General features: G+C 33.7%; 2 protein-coding genes across 2 annotated transcripts; one reads left to right on the top strand and one right to left on the bottom strand.

Moving 5' to 3' along the window:
- Positions 1–1,816: 1,816 nt before the first annotated feature.
- On the bottom strand, positions 1,817–3,718 carry LOC116111586 (F-box protein SKIP2). The gene has a single exon (XM_031397749.1). The coding sequence runs from the start codon at positions 3,472–3,474 to the stop codon at positions 1,897–1,899; it is 1,578 nt and encodes a 525-aa protein (XP_031253609.1). The 5' UTR covers positions 3,475–3,718; the 3' UTR covers positions 1,817–1,896.
- Positions 3,719–14,236: 10,518 nt separating this feature from the next.
- On the top strand, positions 14,237–16,248 carry LOC116111585 (cyclin-D3-3-like). The gene is made up of 4 exons (XM_031397748.1): positions 14,237–14,894; positions 15,136–15,337; positions 15,471–15,601; positions 15,705–16,248. Exons 1-4 carry the CDS (start codon positions 14,400–14,402, stop codon positions 15,978–15,980), a joined length of 1,104 nt encoding a protein of 367 aa, XP_031253608.1. The 5' UTR covers positions 14,237–14,399; the 3' UTR covers positions 15,981–16,248.
- The last annotated feature ends 3,941 nt before the right edge of the window (positions 16,249–20,189 follow it).

Here is a 20,189-nt window from a genome sequence, read left to right as displayed (position 1 = left end):
AGTATTAATTTTTATTTTTAGTTATTGTAGTTTAATATTTGTATTGAATAAAGTTTTATTTTTAATTTTTTATCATTTTTTAATTATATAATTATTATGAATTTATTATTATAAATAATAATTAAATTAATATAAATATAAATAACAAAAATATATTTTTATACTATTTGAATAGTACTACACCAATTTGGTGTAATGTCTGGCCAAATTTGATGTGATACTGTTAAGGTAATGTTTGGCGTTATTTTGGTGTTGACGCTGGATTGGCGATGCCTAAGCGATTGGCTGAGGTGATTTGAAAGATATTTCCCAGAAACGGATCCTATACCCAGATCAAACAAGGCAACATCCGCGGATCCTCTTTGCAAACAACTGAAACTGATTTCTAAACGCCACAAGAAAACAAATGACCGACTTAAGGCAACATCAGAATAACAAAATTAAAGCGACAGGGTTTCATTACATCATTAACAACATACAGAATTGCTGTGATTGGTTCTAAGTTTCCTTTGTCCAAGCATCAAATTCAAACAAACGTGAATTCTGAAAAGTAAAAGGGTGCAGAATGGGCTCATTTTAAACCACACAATTTTTTTCTGAGAGTCACCGCTAAGGGAGCTGGTAAAAACTGCTGACTTCCGCATAGGATTCCACATCCATTTGGTCCAGTCACGATCAACTTTCAGTGTCGACTGTGGAGTTTTGATCCTCGTGAACTTTGAGTTTCTTAGTCTACACAAAAAATGAGAACTTCCATCTTCCAGTATTGACTCACTCAATGCAATAAAAGTCGCAAGTCCCAACCCAAAATATCAGTCTCCAATAAATATCTGTGCGCCATAGCTTTCCTATCCTTCATTGAGATAAATTTTCAAAGTGTTGAAAAAGATACGACTTCAATACAGCAAGACTACGCTGCTTCCCCGGTGACAAAACTACAATTCTTAAAATTACATGAAAAACAACTCCAAATTGATGATATACGCCTGCGGGTGCACGACATCACTGTGGATGAAACTAGAAGACTTTTCATTGGATATAGAATGAAGTGATAGAATTAAGGATGCCTGCCAAAGAGACTAATCCAAACCATAATGATTCTACTTGAAAACACATCTTTGTTACTCGACTAACCATCAATCCAAAAGGAGAAGCAAATAATGCCAAACAAAGCCGATTGGAAAAACAATTAGTAATATTTCTCATCCTCCAAACTACCAACAAAAAAAGAATAACACCATTTGAGCACTCTATCATCCAAAATCTTTTAATAAAATGCATGAAGCCATTAGAAACATAACATGTTTTATATTTGTTACAACTTTTATTGGGACATGGAGTCGAGATACTTGTTTTCACTTCAAAATAAGCTTAAACCATAACACACAACTCTAGCGTAAATGAGAATCGATGCCCAGACCTTTTATACACTTACAAGAGATTTTAGCAATATTACATAATCCAAAGTCTTACATACGCGGACAACAGGTTGTAGCTTTGCATAATTGCATTAGTTGCACAGACCACACATAGCTAATGCAATAGGCCACAAATCATTCTCGAAACAAAAGTCTATACATCATAATTTTAAATGTGTCTTGCTAAACCCACAATTGAATAAGATAAAAGATGCAGGGGAAGAAAGAGAGAATATCAAAACAACAAATTGAAGGAGTAAATCTTCATAGCTGGTTTTCGGAACATAATGTCAAGCAGCAATAAGAAAAATCTTTCACAATCAATTTCTGCCATCTTTGCGTTTAACGAATTACAAGTTTTCAAAAAAATAATAATGAAGCACAGAAGCCAAAAAACACAAAAGCATTTCAACCTATCAAAGTACAAGAATAATGTCTCTAATGCAAGATTGATTTTTCCAAATCTTTCACAGATCATTCATAAGTTGTCATTAGAACTGCTGCTTTCACCATTAGTCCATCTTCTAAATTTTCCAGCCACCAAATTCCTACCGGCAACAAGTCCCATCTTTACCTTTAAATATGACAATCTACCAACAATATTTGATGAGGCATCGGGAACATTTACTTGCCCTACCATCATTGGAACCTCTAAACCACCTTCTTGCAGTCCACCATCACTACCACTAGCATCCAAGCCATCAATCTCTTCAGCATCCAAATTAACAATTAAAGATCCTCTACGTACTCTCAACCACTCCGCCACATCACTACTCACTCCTCTACATTTCTTGACCTTAATTTTAACTAGATTAGGGCACCCCCAAGCAAGTGCTTCGATCCCAAGATCTGATATAGCACACCCTTTAATGCAAAGCTTCTTCAACGCCACACATTTTGCGGAAATACATGCAATCTCTGCATCACCAATCGCTCCACTCCCACAAAGTGCTAACCTCTCCAATTTTGAACAATTACAGGCAATGGCTGTCAAGCTTAAGTGGGTTGCATTAACACCAATTAAAACAAGTTCTTGTAAATTAGGACAGTGTTTGGCCACAGCAATTAAAGCCTCATCACCAATCTTATTACTCCTCCACCCATCAATGTGAAGCTTCCTTAACAAACTGCATTTCTGAGCTACAGAAACAAGCCCTTTATTCGTACACTCGGGAGCTTTGACAATATGTAAATTTTCAATACTTGAACAGTTTGATATCGCAGTTAATCCACGATCAGTTACTTGAAGCCTTTCAAGATGAATTTCGTTCAAAGAAGTGTTTTTTGAATCTCCAATAATATCTAATACATTGTCCCAATCACCTAAACAACGAATAATTTTCAAAGTTTTGAGATTTTTAGCTCCGATTACTAAAGGTTCAAAACACTGACCGTTGACCAGCTCCTTCAAGCAAATTGACTTCAAAGATGAAGCCGCGGAGGCGCCTGGACCGATCAGCTGGATTCCATCACGAATTCCTCTAAGCCGCTTGATGGAGAGCTCCTCCAGAAGCGTGCAGTGATCAAGAACCGAGTTGATACCTTTGGCTCCGAAAGTGCATGAGCCACAAGAAAGTTTCTTCAGAGTTTTGCAGTTCTGAGCAAATGTAGTAATACCGTGGTCCGTGATCTCGCGGCAACCACGAAGCTTGAGGCGCGTGAGATTTTGACAACGGATAGAGATCAAAACGAAAGCGTCGTCGTTAATGCTGATGGACTTCCGATCGCACCGCAGAGCCAGTTTCGTCACGGAATCAAAGCGCGTGAAAATCGACTGCAGAGAAGACAATATCTCGCTATGCGCATTGAGAGAAAGCCGATAACGACTGACACCGTCCACGCGCAGCCACCTCTTGCACACAAGGGAACATTGTTTCCGATCCCCAGCCCCGAGAAATTGAAAAATATAAGCCAAACAATCGTCAGGCAAATCACCGGTATAATCCCGAGTAAGCACGATATCCTCAGCAAACTCAACAATCTCGTTAGAAAAACGCGGCGGACTAAGAAAAACCCGATCGGTCGGGTCTAAAGCGGTGGAAGATGATTGGCCCATCGGTGTGTGAAATACACGCACAGAGAAAAGGAGTTTTGTGTAGTTGTTATTTGTTTTTCTTTTGCTCCTCTTTGTTTTAAGTAATTCGATGATACTATTTCTTTTTTCTTTTGGGGTGGGGTGGGGAGAAAGAGAGCGTTATAAGAAGGAATTAGGCAAGAAGGTGGCTACTTCTGTTTATGTGTTTGTTGTTAGTTCATGAATTTTTGGCCCGTCAAATGGGGTGCGTGTCATCGTTGTAATCGCCACAAAACCCCCTCTTTTTTTTTTTTTTTTTTTTTTTTTTTTTTAATACACGGATTACCTGATTGAAGGGTTCGCTTCAACATCACATGCTCACAGCCGTGTCCTACAATTGCACTTAAAGTGGGAGCTTATGTGGTGTGTACAACTAGCGATACGTGGCACTGTAGAATTTCGTGAATTCCTAGATGGTCTTAAATTCCGGCGTCTAATTTTTGAGATTCAAATGGAAATAAATAGACAAAGACAATCTTTTGGCAATTAAATTAGGCTAAAAGGCTAACTTTCCCTTTATTTGCTAATCTAATAGTTTTCCAAATTATACAATTTTTTATTATTTCATATTTATGTTTCATTTAGTTAATTATTTTTTGTTTATTGTTATATGTTATGTTGCAGTTAATATTAACAACGACGAAATATAGAAATCAAAACAATTCATGTTGTTTTAAGTAAATACAAAAATTAAAAATATAAGAATAAAATTTTGATATTATTTTCTAGAGTTTATCAATACGAAGAATGTATATAAATTTGGTATGATTATTTTTTAATTATTTATTGTCTTGGTTATTTTATTTGAGACATAATATGGTTTTGGATTTAATCACCCAATTACTATAGTCATATATGGTAAGTATTCCGTAGCTATCACTCTATATTTAGTAAAATCTCTCTATAGTCATAATATTGAGATCTATTAAATATGATACTATGAAGAGGTTATATCTTGATAGAGACGTGGTTATAAAAATTATTGTTTTAATTTCTTATTTTATAATTCATGTTTTAGTAGTGTTATAATTTCAATTCATTTTCTTACTCGATTTCTTTTTAGTTTTTATGATATTGAAATATTACTTGATTTCTTATTTATAATCTATGTTTTAATAGTATTATGATTTCAATTCATTGTTTTAGTAGCATTAAGATAGTATGTAAATTGATATCAAAGAGTCATTACAGAATTAAATGATCAAATTCGATAATTTCGCTATACTACTCGAATGGATATTAATGTTTTCCTCAATCATCCAAATGAGCAACGAATTATGTATGCTCTAACTCAAGAATAAATCATTATTGAAATTAGACAAGAAGATGAATGAGATAATCATGAGGATGATCGAATGGAAATACCAAAAGTTTCGTGCAAAAAAACTATAAACATGTTTAAGAAGCTAGACAAATTTTGGCTTTAACAAGAAGGTGTTTATGTTAACGACTTATTACATACCCGCAAAATAAAAGATATGGTAACAACTCTAAATCATAAATCATTATCTCAAATAACTTTAAATAAATAATTTATTTCATCTTAAACATTTAATGTAGCATAACATATTTTTTTTGCACTATACATATAATTATTACTATGTAGAGGCAAGCTTCTTAAGACGAAATCTAGAAAAATTATAACTTATTACAATGTGAAATTTATTCTTATTTATAATTGGTATAAGTTGAGACCATAATTTTTTATGACTATATGAAAGTTTTTCCTATATATATATATTTTAGTTTATAAAAATAATTAAATACATAACTGAAACTAAAAAATAAAAGTCAGAAAATAATAGCATAGTGTTTCTAGTTAGCAATAAATATAAGCTTATATTATACATATAAAGACCATTCCATTTGTTCTTTATATGTATAATATAAGCTTATATTATACATATAAAGAACAAATGGAATGGTCTAGTTTTATTAAAAAGTCTAATATAATTTCCCTAAGAATGTAAAATATTATCTAATTTCCAACAAAGTTAGCATGCATTGAGTTGATTTAAACAATTAATATACTAAATTTATATAATATATACTTGGAGTTATTAAATAAATCAAGTTATGCATTTTATTATTTTTATTATTTTTCAAATCTTTTTATTTTATTAGGTGGGTCTAATCTAAAAGCCCTAATCCCTAATGCACAACCCAGATTTGTATAAAACTGAAAAATAAAATAAAAAGAAAAAGAGAAAAGATTTGGGACCGATAGAACCAAAACAGTAGTCAAACAAGTAAAAACAAATTGTCAAATTGTGAGGATGAAAAGAAGAAATTTCCACGGCCGTCCAATGCTCCGACCTAGAAATTTATTCCAATTTGCATAAAAGTTAAACCTCCCAAACTCGTATAAATTATAATATAAACCTCTTAAATTATAATCATGATGAAATGTATATGGACTATGAACATAATAAGTTTTATTTACGCCAAGGTAAAGTAATGGAAATTTCTATGTAATTTAATCAAATGACACAACAATAGTCTAAATCGGTTCAGTAATTCTTCATGATAAATTATAACACGGATGACCATTCATTTTAAATAATAAAGTATGATAATACTACATTTTGAATATTTGTCCGATAATTAATGGATTAAACTTTGTAATATAAATATGTGATACAGGTCATTGAATTAATGTGATGTAATAAATATGAGAAATAAGTGGGATGAAATCATGTCACAAATTTGTAATGAATAGTAGACTTATAATTAAATATGTTAATTGACTTAACATGATAATTTAGTTGAATTATTAGATTTGGTTGGATATGTGTTATTGTGTCGAGTATATCCTGGGCTGCGCTGACTGTTGGGCGGGGTAGGCCTGACCCATTTTCAATCGAGGTTGGACACTCTTAGTTTAATCCAGTCTCCAGAAGGTGGGATTGGATAAGATTCACCAAGGTCCAACTTTGTTTCGTGCCCATCATTAAACATTAATTATATTTAATATATTTAACTTTTTTTTTTTGGGTGATAACCAAGGTGTCCCGGTCAGCTTGCGGCGTCTCAACTAACTCTTGCTATCCATGTAGATACAAAAAATCAACGGTTATGGAAATAGGGTCTGATCCTGTGAAGTTGAGACCACTGACAGTCAACTAGACTTGCATACATGAAAAGACAAGCGTGAAGCTTACGAAAAACACCAGGGTGGTGTTTTCCGTAGGCACTCTGACGCTTAAGTCCACAAGGTTGAAAGAGAATATTTAATGAGAATTAAGGAAAGAAAAATTATCAGGAGTCTTGTCGGAGGCCTAGGCCACGGCGAAGGTGTAGAATTCTTGGGAGCTAGAATTTAGGAGCAAAGAGAGGTGATTTTGAGTAGTCGAGGTTGATTATTGGAGATTGCATTTATAATGAGAGAGCAAACCTCTGTTTTTATAGTGAACCTAAAGGGTTGGAATCTTAGTAAGATACTGAGTCATATTTTGGGAGATAATCTCTATCAGGATAGAAATATGATTTCTTACCTTTATCAGATTAAGTTTAATAGTTTGAGGAAGATTCGAAATCTCAGCAGAAGTGGAAATAGAATATGATTTCTTATTTATGGACTATTGTAGGTTAATGGGTTGGAACCTAATTCAACTTAACTTATAAGATAGTCAAACTCTTAGAGTGGGTAGTTCACAATGTGATTTTAAGCGTAGGCTTAATCGAGATTGGGCTAAGGCCTTAAACTGTGACATGTTTATTTCGTTATTAGATCTTGTTAGACACAAGACGATTTTTTGCCCATACAATTCATTAAACACTGTACAAACTCAATATTCTAGGCAAACCATAAATGTGGTAGGTAACCCCGTATGTATATACACCTTGAATAGTTGGAATTTTATTTAAATCCTAACCTTGTAAAATGTTTTCATCTATGATTGGTTTGGTCTCATGGATATTTGCCATTATATAATATAACATATTCAAAGGAGAAACGATAAACAACCATTAACTTGGACATCACCCTAGACACGTTCCTCGAAACTATGGAAGATTGAGGTTGGGCAATACATCAATGCTAATTTGGGAACTGACTCAAACATGATGATAACATTTAGAAAGCATTAATGGAGAGTATACCCCACTTCCAAGTCTCATAATGTTAAAACATTTTTCACCAAATAGGTGAAGCCTTATATGCTAGATAGACTAATGAATAGAATAGCTGGCGGTTGAGTCAAATTCAAAGTCGTGGGTGGAATCATTATTATTACAAGTTCTAATGGCATGAAATGAATGTTGTTGGTGAAGTGGAGGGCAAAGCTGTTTGTGTTGTTCATTCCTCTATAAAAACATCCATTAAAGAGTTATCCACCCAGTTGCTAAAATGACAGCACCAACCATGTCCATGAGTGCTACCAAAATAATTGCCATTTCCCCCCCTTTGTTATTTTGTAACATCAACTTCTACAACTTTCGTATGGATGCCTCTGTATGATATTCCTGCTTTACCTTCATTTTTTGCAACTGCGGTATGGGCCGGGCCTTGGGTGCCAATGAGCCCAAGTTTGGTGGACGCTTTAATTACGTTGCTGGTTGCCCAATTTGACGTTTTGAGCTTATTCCATCTCATTCTTTAAAAAAAATTAGTTTGGTTCGGAAAATACGCCATCTTGAGCTTGCTTTGTTCCTTCCCTCAACCTCTGCATATTTATATATTGTTTTTTTTGGGTGATCATTAAGTATGAAACTGGAAAAGGTGAAGAAAAACATAAAAGTGACAGGATGGTAGGTTTGTATAGGCAGTGTAGACTGTAAAATATGAATGCAGAGAGAAAATTTCGATGAGGGGAAAATGACTTTAAACGAAAATGCTGCAACAGAAGTTAAAAACTTGTTTCTGGTGTTTTTGTTGTGAGAATGGAGAGCAGAGAAATGCTGAGGAAGAAAAAGATATGTATATATAAACTAGCACAGAAAGCGTACACAAGAGACCTTTTGTTTGAAATATATCTCTCTACCTCGCAGGTCGAGCCATGAAATGAATGTGAAAGAGAGTGGAGCCTGAAATTGTAATCCTCTTAGGTAACCCTACGGAAAATCTCTTTAGACTGAAGATATATATATATAAATTTGATCTCTATCGTGGCTGGCAACAGAGGCAAAAAACAAATATGTATACAAAAATGGATAAAGTGTAATTCTGATTTCTCTGTGTAAAGGTGCAAATTAAGAGTGGAGAGAGAGAGAGAGAGTGGCATTGAGAGTTTCTTCAGAGTATCCAGACTGCAAGAGTAATAAAGTTATCGGAAACGACGGAAAGTGTATCTATAATGTCCATATCTTTAATCTAAAAAAGATATGATTATATAATAATTAAACACACAAGAGAATAATATTTCATTTTTCGTGCAACCCAACCTAACTTTATTTTTTTATTTTTTTTCCTTTTCATATCTTTGGACACTGAATAATATTTATGCTGTATTGTTCTTTCTTTCCATCTGACAACTTCATTTTTCAAGCCTTTTTTTGCACTTTACTTGGTATAAATCTTTTTGAGTAAATGTTAAGTTAAGACTTGATTAATTCATTAATAATGTCAAACTTTACACCGTGTTTGTCTTAAATCAAGTTAAAAGATTTGACTTAGTATTTTTATACGATATATATTAGTAAGTAGAGATTTCCTTGTATTTGCATGTATGATTGATCGGAAGTTGCAGATTAGGTTTTTTTTTCTTTGGGTGTTTGGACTAGTTTGCGTAATCATTTAAAATCTTAGAATGTTTCCATGGTCACTCCTATTAAGGGTTGAAATGAATCAAACTAAAAACCTATTAGATGTTATACCTAAGAGCCCTAATTGACCACTCTGCCACCTAGGGGTGATTTTGCATATTAGATGTTATAGAAAGAGATGGGTGTTGTAAAAAACTTAAAATAGGTAGTTTAGGGTAATATTGGTTGGCATTATACGGGAATGGAAGATGATAAGTTATCCATCAGGTGTACCTGTAACTTACTCAAAAAATAGAAAAACAAAAATTTCGTAAGTGTAAACATGTCCTTGTCATTTACAGCAATTAACCAATTGCCAAATGCCCTATTCCGTCAATTAATTGATGCCACTGCTGTCTGCCCTGAACGCCCAAACACTCCAATTATATAACATATATATTTAACCATCAAACTATTCATTTTCTTACTTTTTATTCCAATTTAAATCTCAGCTGTGACTACTCCAAATCCAATCACAACCTTACTTATTCCATTAATTAAAATAAAGATAATATTATAACAGAATATATGAATTACTGTGCATTTCAATTAATTCCTTTAACTGAGCACGTACGCAGGAAGCATCAAAAACTATTTGAAGCTAAATATATGTGAAAATTATAATGAAATTAGTGAAAAAAAGAATGGTGATGAGGTCAATGATGTTGATATAAGTTATGATGACAATGCTAGCTGGTCAAGGGAGATAAATTTTGATTCAAATTCAATTATTTGTAGGTTGTTATGGTTATGGAGATAACATCATTATATTTTATTTGAATTAAAAGTATGTACGTATAAATGGCTCTAAAGAAATGACATTAGTCGCTTCATTGTGGGTATATATAACTCTGGAGCCATTACATTGGGACCTGGGAAAAAAGCTAGACGCATTTATTGTGTTTTGGCAATGGGGATGAACACACCAAATTGAGGAGAACCTGTAAAACTACAGCCTGGTTTCCACTGCACCTATCTGCTCCTCTACGCACACTACAACATAACTTCATCTTGCTTAACCATTTAATTCCGCATTATATCTATTATCCGAGCTCAGCCTATCGTTGGAATTGGATTATACATACATATATTTGTGTTTATGGATGGTAAATTGTAAAGAGTGCTTTTGAATCTTTGCTAGTTGACAGGGTTATTTTTGTATGTGTGGTTAAAATTTTACTGAACAAAACAGACTTTGGTCATCATCAAGATAAGGTCCAGGCCCAGCTGAAAATTGTACCGCTGAAACTAATTTTTGAAACTCTTATTTGAAAACTCACCAACCATTGCAGGACTGTGAACAGATGGACGTCATATCTGTATTGCACCCATTTAATATGCTTATCACTTTCATTTATACTCTGTAAAACAGGATCCACCGTTAAAATTAAGAATTTTTTTTTTTTTTTTTTTTTTTAAAGGAGCATTTACTAACTTAGGTGAAGAGAGTTATAGACGGCAGGTAGCGTATAAATAAATTGAACAGTTAACGAGTACCAGCAAGTACAAAAACAAAAATAAAAGAAGAAGAAGAAGAAGAAAAGGACGGGTTATGGGACATGAAATACCCAAAGGAAGAAGTGTACAGTGGCAATGGCTGACAAGAGAGAAACAATTGTGAAGGGAAAGAGAGAGAGAGAGATTGGTTTCGTCTGTTTTTCATTTGTACACATACATAACCATTTCGAGTAAAAGACCGCCTCTCTCCTCCTCTCTCTCTCTTATGAGTTGTCCTTATTGTACTATCTTCTTGTTTACCATTTCCATATCATCTCTCCGGAATTACACGATATCTCTGTAATCCGTGATTTATTATACGCTAATATGATTTTAATATGGTAATTATGAGTGATACAGTATTAGCTATACTGTTGAGATGGGCATCAACAAATTATGGAAAAGAGCAAGTGAGAAGAAGGATAAAAAGACAAAAAAAAATTACGGATGACGAATGGTCACTGCACACGGCACAGTCGTGTTGTTTCTTTTTGGCGCCCTATGAAACCACCTAATGTGCTGTCATTTCACATTTCACCAGCACACTTACAGACTGCCACAGAATTCAAAAGTTTCATACCCCTTTCCCTCTTTTTTCCTTTACTAAATCAGAAAAAAAATCTGGTTAAGAAAATGTTAGATTACTGAAAATATTGGATTATTAAAAAGATAAATTATTTTAAAGATTATTAAGAATTTTTAAAAAAATATGTTTAATTAGTTAGTAAGTATGTTATATTAATATGTTTGGTTATAGGGAATAAATTGATGGATATGTTATTTAACTTACTAAATTGTCTCTTTTTTAAATATTAGTTTTATTATTAATTTTTAAATATTTTTTAACCCTCAATATTTTAGATTTAGTAAAATACCCTTGTTTATATAAAACTTTAATTTATGACAAAATCACCCCCACCTCCTGCCATCATCGCAAACCATCGTCGAAAGTCTTCAAAAGTTTCCGTGAGTAGCTCACAGTGACCAAGAGACTCTGATATGGCCATTAACGACCATGGACCTGGCCAATTCCATCGATTTGGCCTGATATGACCGTTTTCAGCCATCAATATGGCCGGAAACGGCCATATCGAAGTCTCCCACCGAATCTCATTCTTTTTTAGGGACTCCAACGACTTTTTGACGGTAGTCCGTGGTGGCTGGCCCGCTGTCGATGGTGGTTGTGGCTGGGTGGCAGTGGTGGTCTATAAATTGTTTTAAATATAAGGGCATTATTGTCCAAAATTTTAATTAAACAAGGATAAAATTGAAATATGATATAAATGTAAATTTATTTTAAAATAGGGGTATTATTGTCCAAAATTTTTATTAATAAGGGATAAAATTGTAACAAAAAAAGATAACCCTGATAATCTTAAAATACCTAAGAAAATTGAGGTAATCAGATTACTTAAAATATTACCAATAGTAACCACTATTGGTATTTGAAGATTACCAATATCTTATATTACTTGACAATCAAATATAGTAATCAAGTAATATAAGATAACTTAACCCTAATAATCTTATATAACCCCCAACCAAATACCGCCTTATTGCTTGTTCTTTTATCTATGGTCTTGCTTTGCCTTTTATCTTCAATCTCCAATATTTCATCTGAAATTTGAGATTTGACACGTGTATGAGCAAAAAATGAAGAATGTGATTTATTGATGTGGGGTGAAAGAACCATTATACAAATAAAAAAATAAATAAAATTATTCTACCCATAAAGAATATGCCATGCTTTCAAACTGTGAACATGTCATTGCGTTGACCATGTCCGAACTTATTCTTGTAATAAGTCCACGTGTCCACTGTCAGAATCCTATCGATGACCTTATTTGTTATTATACAGGTATTGTAACCTTATGAAATTGTAATTCTTTTATAATATAAATTTTGTTTATTTTAAATATCAAATAATAAAAGCTCCAAAATTTATGATTATAGTAAAACGTGTCTATAACGATGTTGAATAAATTTTATATAATCATAACAAATTATAATTCTAATTTGTGATAATTATAAATAAGAATAAACTCCACTTGTAATAAATTATAATTTTTCTAATTCCTATCTTAAAGAAAGTTACTTCTATATAGTAATAATTATCTGTATATTATCAAAAAAATATATATTATATTACATTAAAAGTTTACGATAAAATAAAATATTTATCTAAAGTTGTTTGGGACAACGATTTATACTTTAGATTTGTTACCGCATCTTTTACCTGATAAGTATATAATAGCTTGCTAATATGGACATTTTCTTATTAAAACCAAAATATTTTTAATTTCTTAAGCATGTTTAGAGCTTCATGACACGAAACTTTTTGTATTTTCGTACTATCATCCTCAAGATTATTTCTTTTATTTTCTTGTCTAATTGCAGTAATAATTTATTCTTCTATTAAAGCATACACGATTTGTTGCTCTTTTGGATGATCGAGAAAGATATTAATATTTATTCGATTAGTGTAGTGAAATTGTCGAGCCTGATCACTTAATTTTGTAATGACTTTTTTATTCACTTTGTCCACTTCATTTGTAGCTTACAATTCATCGACATTAAGGGTCTTAATGTTGTAATGCTTTATACCATTGACAATTGTCTATGACTTTACATCAATTGACTATGCATCAACTGTATTTATAATCTCATCAATGACACTTGTCTTTACTGATTCTAAGACACGATCTTTTATCTGTTTCAAAAAAAGACAATTAAAACATTAAATTAAAATCTTAATACTACTAAAATATAAATTAAAATCTTAATACAATATTATTAATATATAAATTATAAAATAAGAAATCAAAATAATAATTTTTATAACTATACTTTGTTAAGGTAAAAGTATGATCTCCTTGTATATACTATATAGTAACAAAATTAGGTGATAGCAATTCAGATAAAAGTTGGGAAGTATAATCATTTGATTACAAATGAAATATCTCCGTTTTGCGAGTCAAAAACATGACAATTGACAAGGTCTGTTTCATACGGTCAACGCTTTTTTTACCACACCCAATTCCAATATACTATAAGGCGCGTTTGATACACTCTCCTTCCTACACCTGCAACATCAACAGCCATTAGGCTGGATAATTTTAAATTTTAAATTTAGATAAATGAAAAATAAATTTGAACGTGTAAAACAGAGGAGATGAAGTGATGAGAGGCTTTTATAGGTGATATACGAAATATACGGTATACCATCGACGTGTAACATTTTTGCTTATTTTTTCTTTTTCTTTCTTTAATCTTTATCTAAGCAGACATAAATATTTTTTTCATTTTTATTACAAACTCACTCACTGCTGTTACCATTTTATTTTTTCTTTAGCGCCAAACGCTCGTATCAATTAAATAATTAATAAAAGGAACCAAAGGAAAAAGAAAAGAAAAGCAAATAAAAGAAAAGAGAGAAAAAAAAAAAAAAAAACTATACGGGAATAAAAAGGACAGGCGTGAAAAGTTTCCACAGATAAAACCCTTCGTTCGCTCACTACACATTTCTCCTTTCTCTGTCACACTAGAGCCTATTAGCACAGAGAGAGAGAGAGAGAGAGAGAGAGAGAGAGAGTAGTAGCAAATGACAAGATTTGGGTTTTGATAATATAATGAGCAAAGGCTTCAATCTTCTTCTTATTTGAAGAAGAATGGCTTTGCTTGAAGAACAGACTCAAGTGCTACAAACATCTTCTTTTAATATGCTTGATGGTCTTTTGTGTGACGAAGAGACTAGTTGTTTTGAGGATGAGAGTGTTACTGAATTTGAGAATGAAAAATGTGAAGAAAAGGACTCAGCTTTATCCTCTATTGTTGTTGAACATGACTTGTTTTGGGACGATGCTCAGTTATCCTCTTTGATTTCTAAGGAAAATGAGACTTGGGCTCATGGTAGTGATTTAATCTATGATGGGTTTTTAGTGTTTGTTCGTGAAGAGGCTATAGACTGGATTTTCAAGGTTAAGGCTATCTTTGGCTTCAACTCTTTGACTGCTGTTCTTGCTATCAACTACTTTGATAGGTTCATTTCAAGCTTGAAGTTTCAAAGAGACAAACCATGGATGGGTCAACTTACTGCTGTGGCTTGTTTGTCACTCGCTGCCAAAGTTGAGGAGACCCAAGTCCCACTCCTTCTGGACTTGCAAGTAAGTATTTTTATTGATTTTGGATCTGGGTGTTTGTTAAATTGCCACTTATTTGCTCTCTCTCTCTTTTTTTTTTTCCTTTTTTGTGTTCTTGAACTTTTCACCGATTTAATGCGGGATTCAGTGTTGTGTTTATTTGTATGCTTATTGATGTTATTCAGCCGTAAAATTTTTGTTTTTTCATTTGTGTATATTGAACTTGTAATTAAATCATAATTGTAAGATTTTGTGTTATGTTTAGATGGAGGAATCAAAGTATGTTTTTGAAGCAAAGACTATTCAGAAAATGGAGATTCTGGTGCTTTCCACACTTGATTGGAGGATGAATCCGGTGACACCAATTTCTTTCTTTGATCATATTGTAAGAAGGCTTGGTTTGAAGACTCACCTGCATTGGGAGTTCATGCGTAGGTGTGAGCGCTTGCTTCTCTCTGTCATTGTTGGTAAGAAATCTATATCTTTTATTTCTAATTTGTTTTTCGCTTAACAAACTTGGAATAGGAAAAAGACACTGTTAATTCACTCCTCACATTTGTTTTTTTAAATGTTGACTTGTAAAGTTTTATTTGATTCCAGACTCAAGGTTTATAGCTTATCCTTCATCTGTATTGGCTACTGCAACAATGCTGCATATTATTAAGGAGGTTGAGCCACTTAATCATGTGGAATACCAAACTCAACTTATGAGTGTGCTCAAAACCAGTGAGGTTCGAATTTAGTTACAGGGGTTATTTTGTCTGTCCTTATAATCTCTGCTCTTGTTGATTCATCAAAATTTGATTGCCTAATATTTGTATTCCCTTTGAGCAGGATGAAGTCAATGAGTGTTACATGCTCATCCTGGAAGTAGCAAGCAGCCATGGAGGGCGCCACAAACGCAGGAATCCATCTCAATCTGCACCTGGAAGCCCAGACGCTGTTTTTGATGCATCTTTCAGCTCTGATGACTCAAATGATTCGTGGAATTCATCATTATCAGTCTCATCCTCGCCTGAGCCTCGATTCAAAAGGAGCAGAGCCTATGTTCAACAGATAACACTGCCTTCTCTAAGTACGTTTACAGATGTGCTTAGCAGCCTGCATTAATCTTTCTCTGTCCTAGTATCTACCATAGAACATGTTATTATACTATCCCTCTTTTAGTATTATCGTTGAGGTGCAAATAATTTTGTATGTCACGCTTTATTTATTGTTGCCTTTCTAGCCAAAACTTGATATGGAATCACCGAAAGACAAGCTGAATTCCAATCTCTGCCTTGTTGAATTTAGTTGGGAGATGACATGGTTTGAGAATGAATGAGGAGATTGGTGGTTTATATCCTCATTGCATACAGTTTTTCTGATTGTCATCTCTTGATAATTTTTATAATCATGTTTGTTGATAAACACCAGAATGTGCTTCATCTACACCATCATTACCATTATCTGCCCATCTCATTAAAATTAGGTGTGAGCTCCCCATAGGGGGTAATGTCTTTGGCTGTTTTTCTTCAATGATAAAATTGATCAATTGAGAGTTTTCCTCCAAAGGGCAGGTGAATGTTGAATGTCTTGGTTGGTTGTAGACTGGAATATGGATGTTACTGTGAGCGAGAGACATTAATCTTTAGTCTCAACCCCTTAAGTAAACATCAGAAACATTGGAGAGGTCCTTCAAGGTCTTTTAAGTATAAGGTAAAGTTCTAAAGGAGTTATGACAATAGCCAAATTCATGTTGCCATCAGTTTTTTCCTGATATCAACATCACTCTCTTTAACTGCTTAAGGTTTTAGGGTAATCTGTTAAGTTAGCAGATTGCCTTTATACTTAAACATACTCTGTTATGTGTTTTCTTTAATCTTGTGGAATGATTGGACTAAGCCTCCTAATTATGGGTATCTTTCACTAAGCCTAGTATTTAGCTAGTTTGATTGAATTCTCCATACTTTCTTTGTGTGGTTCAACGACTTGATACTCTGCATGTTTCTTATAACCTAAAGGACTTAGATACTCAGATGTCTTGTTCTGCCAACACAATGGCAGTCTTCTGGCTTCCCATCTATTGTGACCCTGTATTTCTTTTGGCTGTTTTGGCTTCTTGGGACTTAGGAGTGTGCTGTCAAAACATTTTTACTGCTTTCCCATTCTTTTGTTGGGTTTGCAAATTGCAATATATTCAGTCATTTAAGATCAAGCGATTGTTGCAAGGAAAAAGGTCAGGTTAATACTGGAATAGTTCTAGTAATATCATTGTACATTCGCCCCGTACATGTTTTTACACGAAAATTCCTAAATTCAAATACATGAATGGCCTTACTACTCACCTTATATCAGTTAGGGTAATTGGTTGGTTAAATTCTTCCTTTGCCGATTCTAGTCCACATCTCATGTTGACAAACAATGCTAGAAGTAACTAATAGTAATAAATTTCTATGCTTCCTCAAGCAAACTACATTGGAAGTATTTATTGCAAACTGTGCTATATGTTTTGTAATTCACCCACCAAAAAAAAAAGAAACATGTTTTACCTAAAAGATTTGGAGCAGATAAATCACGATCTCAAGCATTGTTTTAAAAACCGGACCGGAGGGTAAACCGCTTTGATGGCCGGGTCACGGTTCAACCGGTCCAACCGGTTGAACCGATGGTTTGACAGGTTTAAAATCTAACAAAAACACCCCTAATAATCACTATCAAACCCTAAATATTTGAAATCTGGCAAACACAACCCTGGCCAAATGCAAATTGACGATCGATTGGGAGAGCAGCAGCGACACACCAAGAAGGGTAGATCGGATGATAGGGAGGGCGAATCAGCAGCTAGCAAGTAGAGGCATCGCCGGAAAATGGCAAATCGGTGGTAAAGTCACTGGTCGCGGTTGCTTTTTTTGGTGATATGACTGGATCTTTGTGAACGACAACAAGGGAGCTTGGGAGAAGGTAGATCGGTGGCTAAGGAAGCCTATCGATGGCGGAGAAGGTCGATCGACGCTGAGAAATGGAAGAAAAATCTCGTGGCGAAGGTGGACGACGAAACATCACGCAGCGGTTGGACTATTGGAGATAAAGCGTGACAGCACCGGAGAAAGTCAGAACTCAGAAGGTGGTTTCCGACAGTAAGGGAAGGTGGAAGGTCGCCGGAAAAGGGGAGGTCATTGCCGATTTGCATTTGGCCAGAGGGTGTGTTTGCTAGATTTGAAACCTTCAGGGACTGATGGTAATAATCAAGGGTGTGTTTGTTATATTTTAAACTTCAAATAGTTAAAAAGAGTGAACCGATCCGGAGAAGGCCTCGGGTCCTGGTCCAACCGGTTAGACTAGTCGGTTCGGTCCGATTTTTAAAACAGAGATCTCAAGTAGGGGCTTCTCATTCTTTGAATTATTCACAATCCCATCAGATAAATTTGTTTTGTGGGAATGTCCTGTATCAAAAGTTATACAGGAAAATATTGATTACAATAGAAGTCAACAAGGCAAGAGTTCTGTTTATATTCTGAAAGAGATATCAATACGTGGAGATATGGTACTAGAAAAACAATAATGACTATTAAATGTTGTAAATTTTTATGGACCTGTTTCTGCTTTTGTAAGTAAGTTATGGTTTGACATTAATCTCATGATGTATTTTAATTATCAGATTTAAGATATTAGTTAAAAGCAACAGCTAAGGCTGTGGGCCGACCAATAATAACTCTGGAATCACATAATAATTACTTGCTATTAAATGTTGTTTACTAGTACTGATTTTAATAGTAATCTGGATTTTCATTTGGTTCAATGAACTAACTTGTGAATAAATGAGCTGCAAAGTATTTATACACATCTGGGAAATGTTTTGTTCTCTACCCAAATTTTTCCTGGTGTGCCACGCAGAAGCCATGTACCACATTACCTTATTTGCTGTAGAAAAGTATTTAATAATCTCCACACCCCAGTTCTCCACTTTGGCATGTGCAATTATGAACCCTGAAAGTATGTTAAATTTAACTCCAAGTTAATTACTACCCTGTATCTGAATTTTTTCCAGTATTGCTTCTTAAACGTATGAAAAAAATATAAATCTGTAACATCAGAGCTACAGTTTCAGCTTTTAAAACTTACATTTCCATGGCATGTATCAAGTAAATAAACTCAGTACCCTCCAAAAAAGGCTTCTTCTAATCATTGGTAAAATCCATTGATTTAACCATTGAGGAATGTAACAATTAAACAAGACATGAAAAAAGGAAGCTGTTTGTCTATCTTATGTAATTCCTCTGTCTTCACAAGCCTTAAGAAGAAGAGGCCTAAAGTGAAATGGAAATGAGAAAGCTAAGATTGGAATTTGCATACAGAATAGGTCAAAGTTTGATAATATAAACAAGAGAGTAAGTAGTGCACATGTGAAACAACAGAATTGAAGTGGTTGTAAACAGCTATAAAGCTTGTCTTTTAATAATTTGGGTAGGAAATTGACAAAACTCTCTTGTTTCTTCTCTAAAACTGATTCTCAAATAGTATTGTTCAGATTGTTGATCAGAAAGAGAGATTTTAGACACTTCTAGTCATCCCAGTTTCCTCGAATCTTTGCACTCTCAAGGAAATAAGCCAATAAAATCTGATTTAATTTTCACCTGTTTTCGTGTGATAAAGTATTAAAATAAATTTTAGTTTTGTCTTCATATCATTTCAAAGTCTGACAAGCCTTCGCATTGGTAACACAAAGACCAATAAATTCAATGTCTTTACAGATACCAGTTATTTTTCTTCTTTCATATAAGTTGAAATTCTGTAGCAAATATATTACCCTCAGACTTTGCCCTGGAAATACTATAAAATGGATGACAGCCCAGCTAAAAAAGCTTCTACTGTTTATCTAATTAATGTTCCTACCCAACTTAATAAATATTCAATTCGGACAAGATGACAAATCCCTGCAAATAGTGTACAATCAATAATCAAATACATTATCTCCATCAAATAGAAATAGTGAAAACACCTGCTTTGTTTTAGCTCATTGCTGTCACCCCTTGTCGGGAAATGTCCAATCTGGTGTTGATAATTTGATATGGAGAAAGGAAATAACAAAATCAAAATATTTTTTTCCCTCTCTAAACTCAATTAAGCGAGAACTTTAACCAGAAATTATATTAAAAAAATTCCAAGAGACATAGTTTGTTGAAGTTGTATGAGAAATAAAGAATTTCCGGGCCTGTGTTACGACTTATGAGAACAACTGGTTGAAAAGCAGAACGTAGGAATGAGATCCCGACACCCACCTAACTTTGAGATCATAATTAAGTTTTAAATCATAGTCAACAGTAGAATTAATTAGAC

Source organism: Pistacia vera, unplaced genomic scaffold (genome assembly GCF_008641045.1).
Source record: "Pistacia vera cultivar Batoury unplaced genomic scaffold, PisVer_v2 Contig645, whole genome shotgun sequence".
In the NCBI taxonomy this organism is placed as follows: domain Eukaryota; kingdom Viridiplantae; phylum Streptophyta; class Magnoliopsida; order Sapindales; family Anacardiaceae; genus Pistacia; species Pistacia vera.
Note: the sequence above shows the minus strand (reverse complement) of the source record. Positions and strands in the feature narration are given on the sequence as shown.

Bases quoted from the DNA above. Each gene is read 5' to 3' on its own strand.
- LOC116111586 (XM_031397749.1), bottom strand. From the start codon at position 3,474: ATGGGCCAATCATCTTCCACCGCTTTAGACCCGACCGATCGGGTTTTT.
- LOC116111585 (XM_031397748.1), top strand. From the start codon at position 14,400: ATGGCTTTGCTTGAAGAACAGACTCAAGTGCTACAAACATCTTCTTTT. The intron at 15,338-15,470 runs GTAAGAAATCTA...ATTTGATTCCAG, and splicing joins GCTTCTCTCTGTCATTGTTG to ACTCAAGGTTTATAGCTTAT. The intron at 15,602-15,704 runs GTTCGAATTTAG...CCCTTTGAGCAG, and splicing joins GTGTGCTCAAAACCAGTGAG to GATGAAGTCAATGAGTGTTA.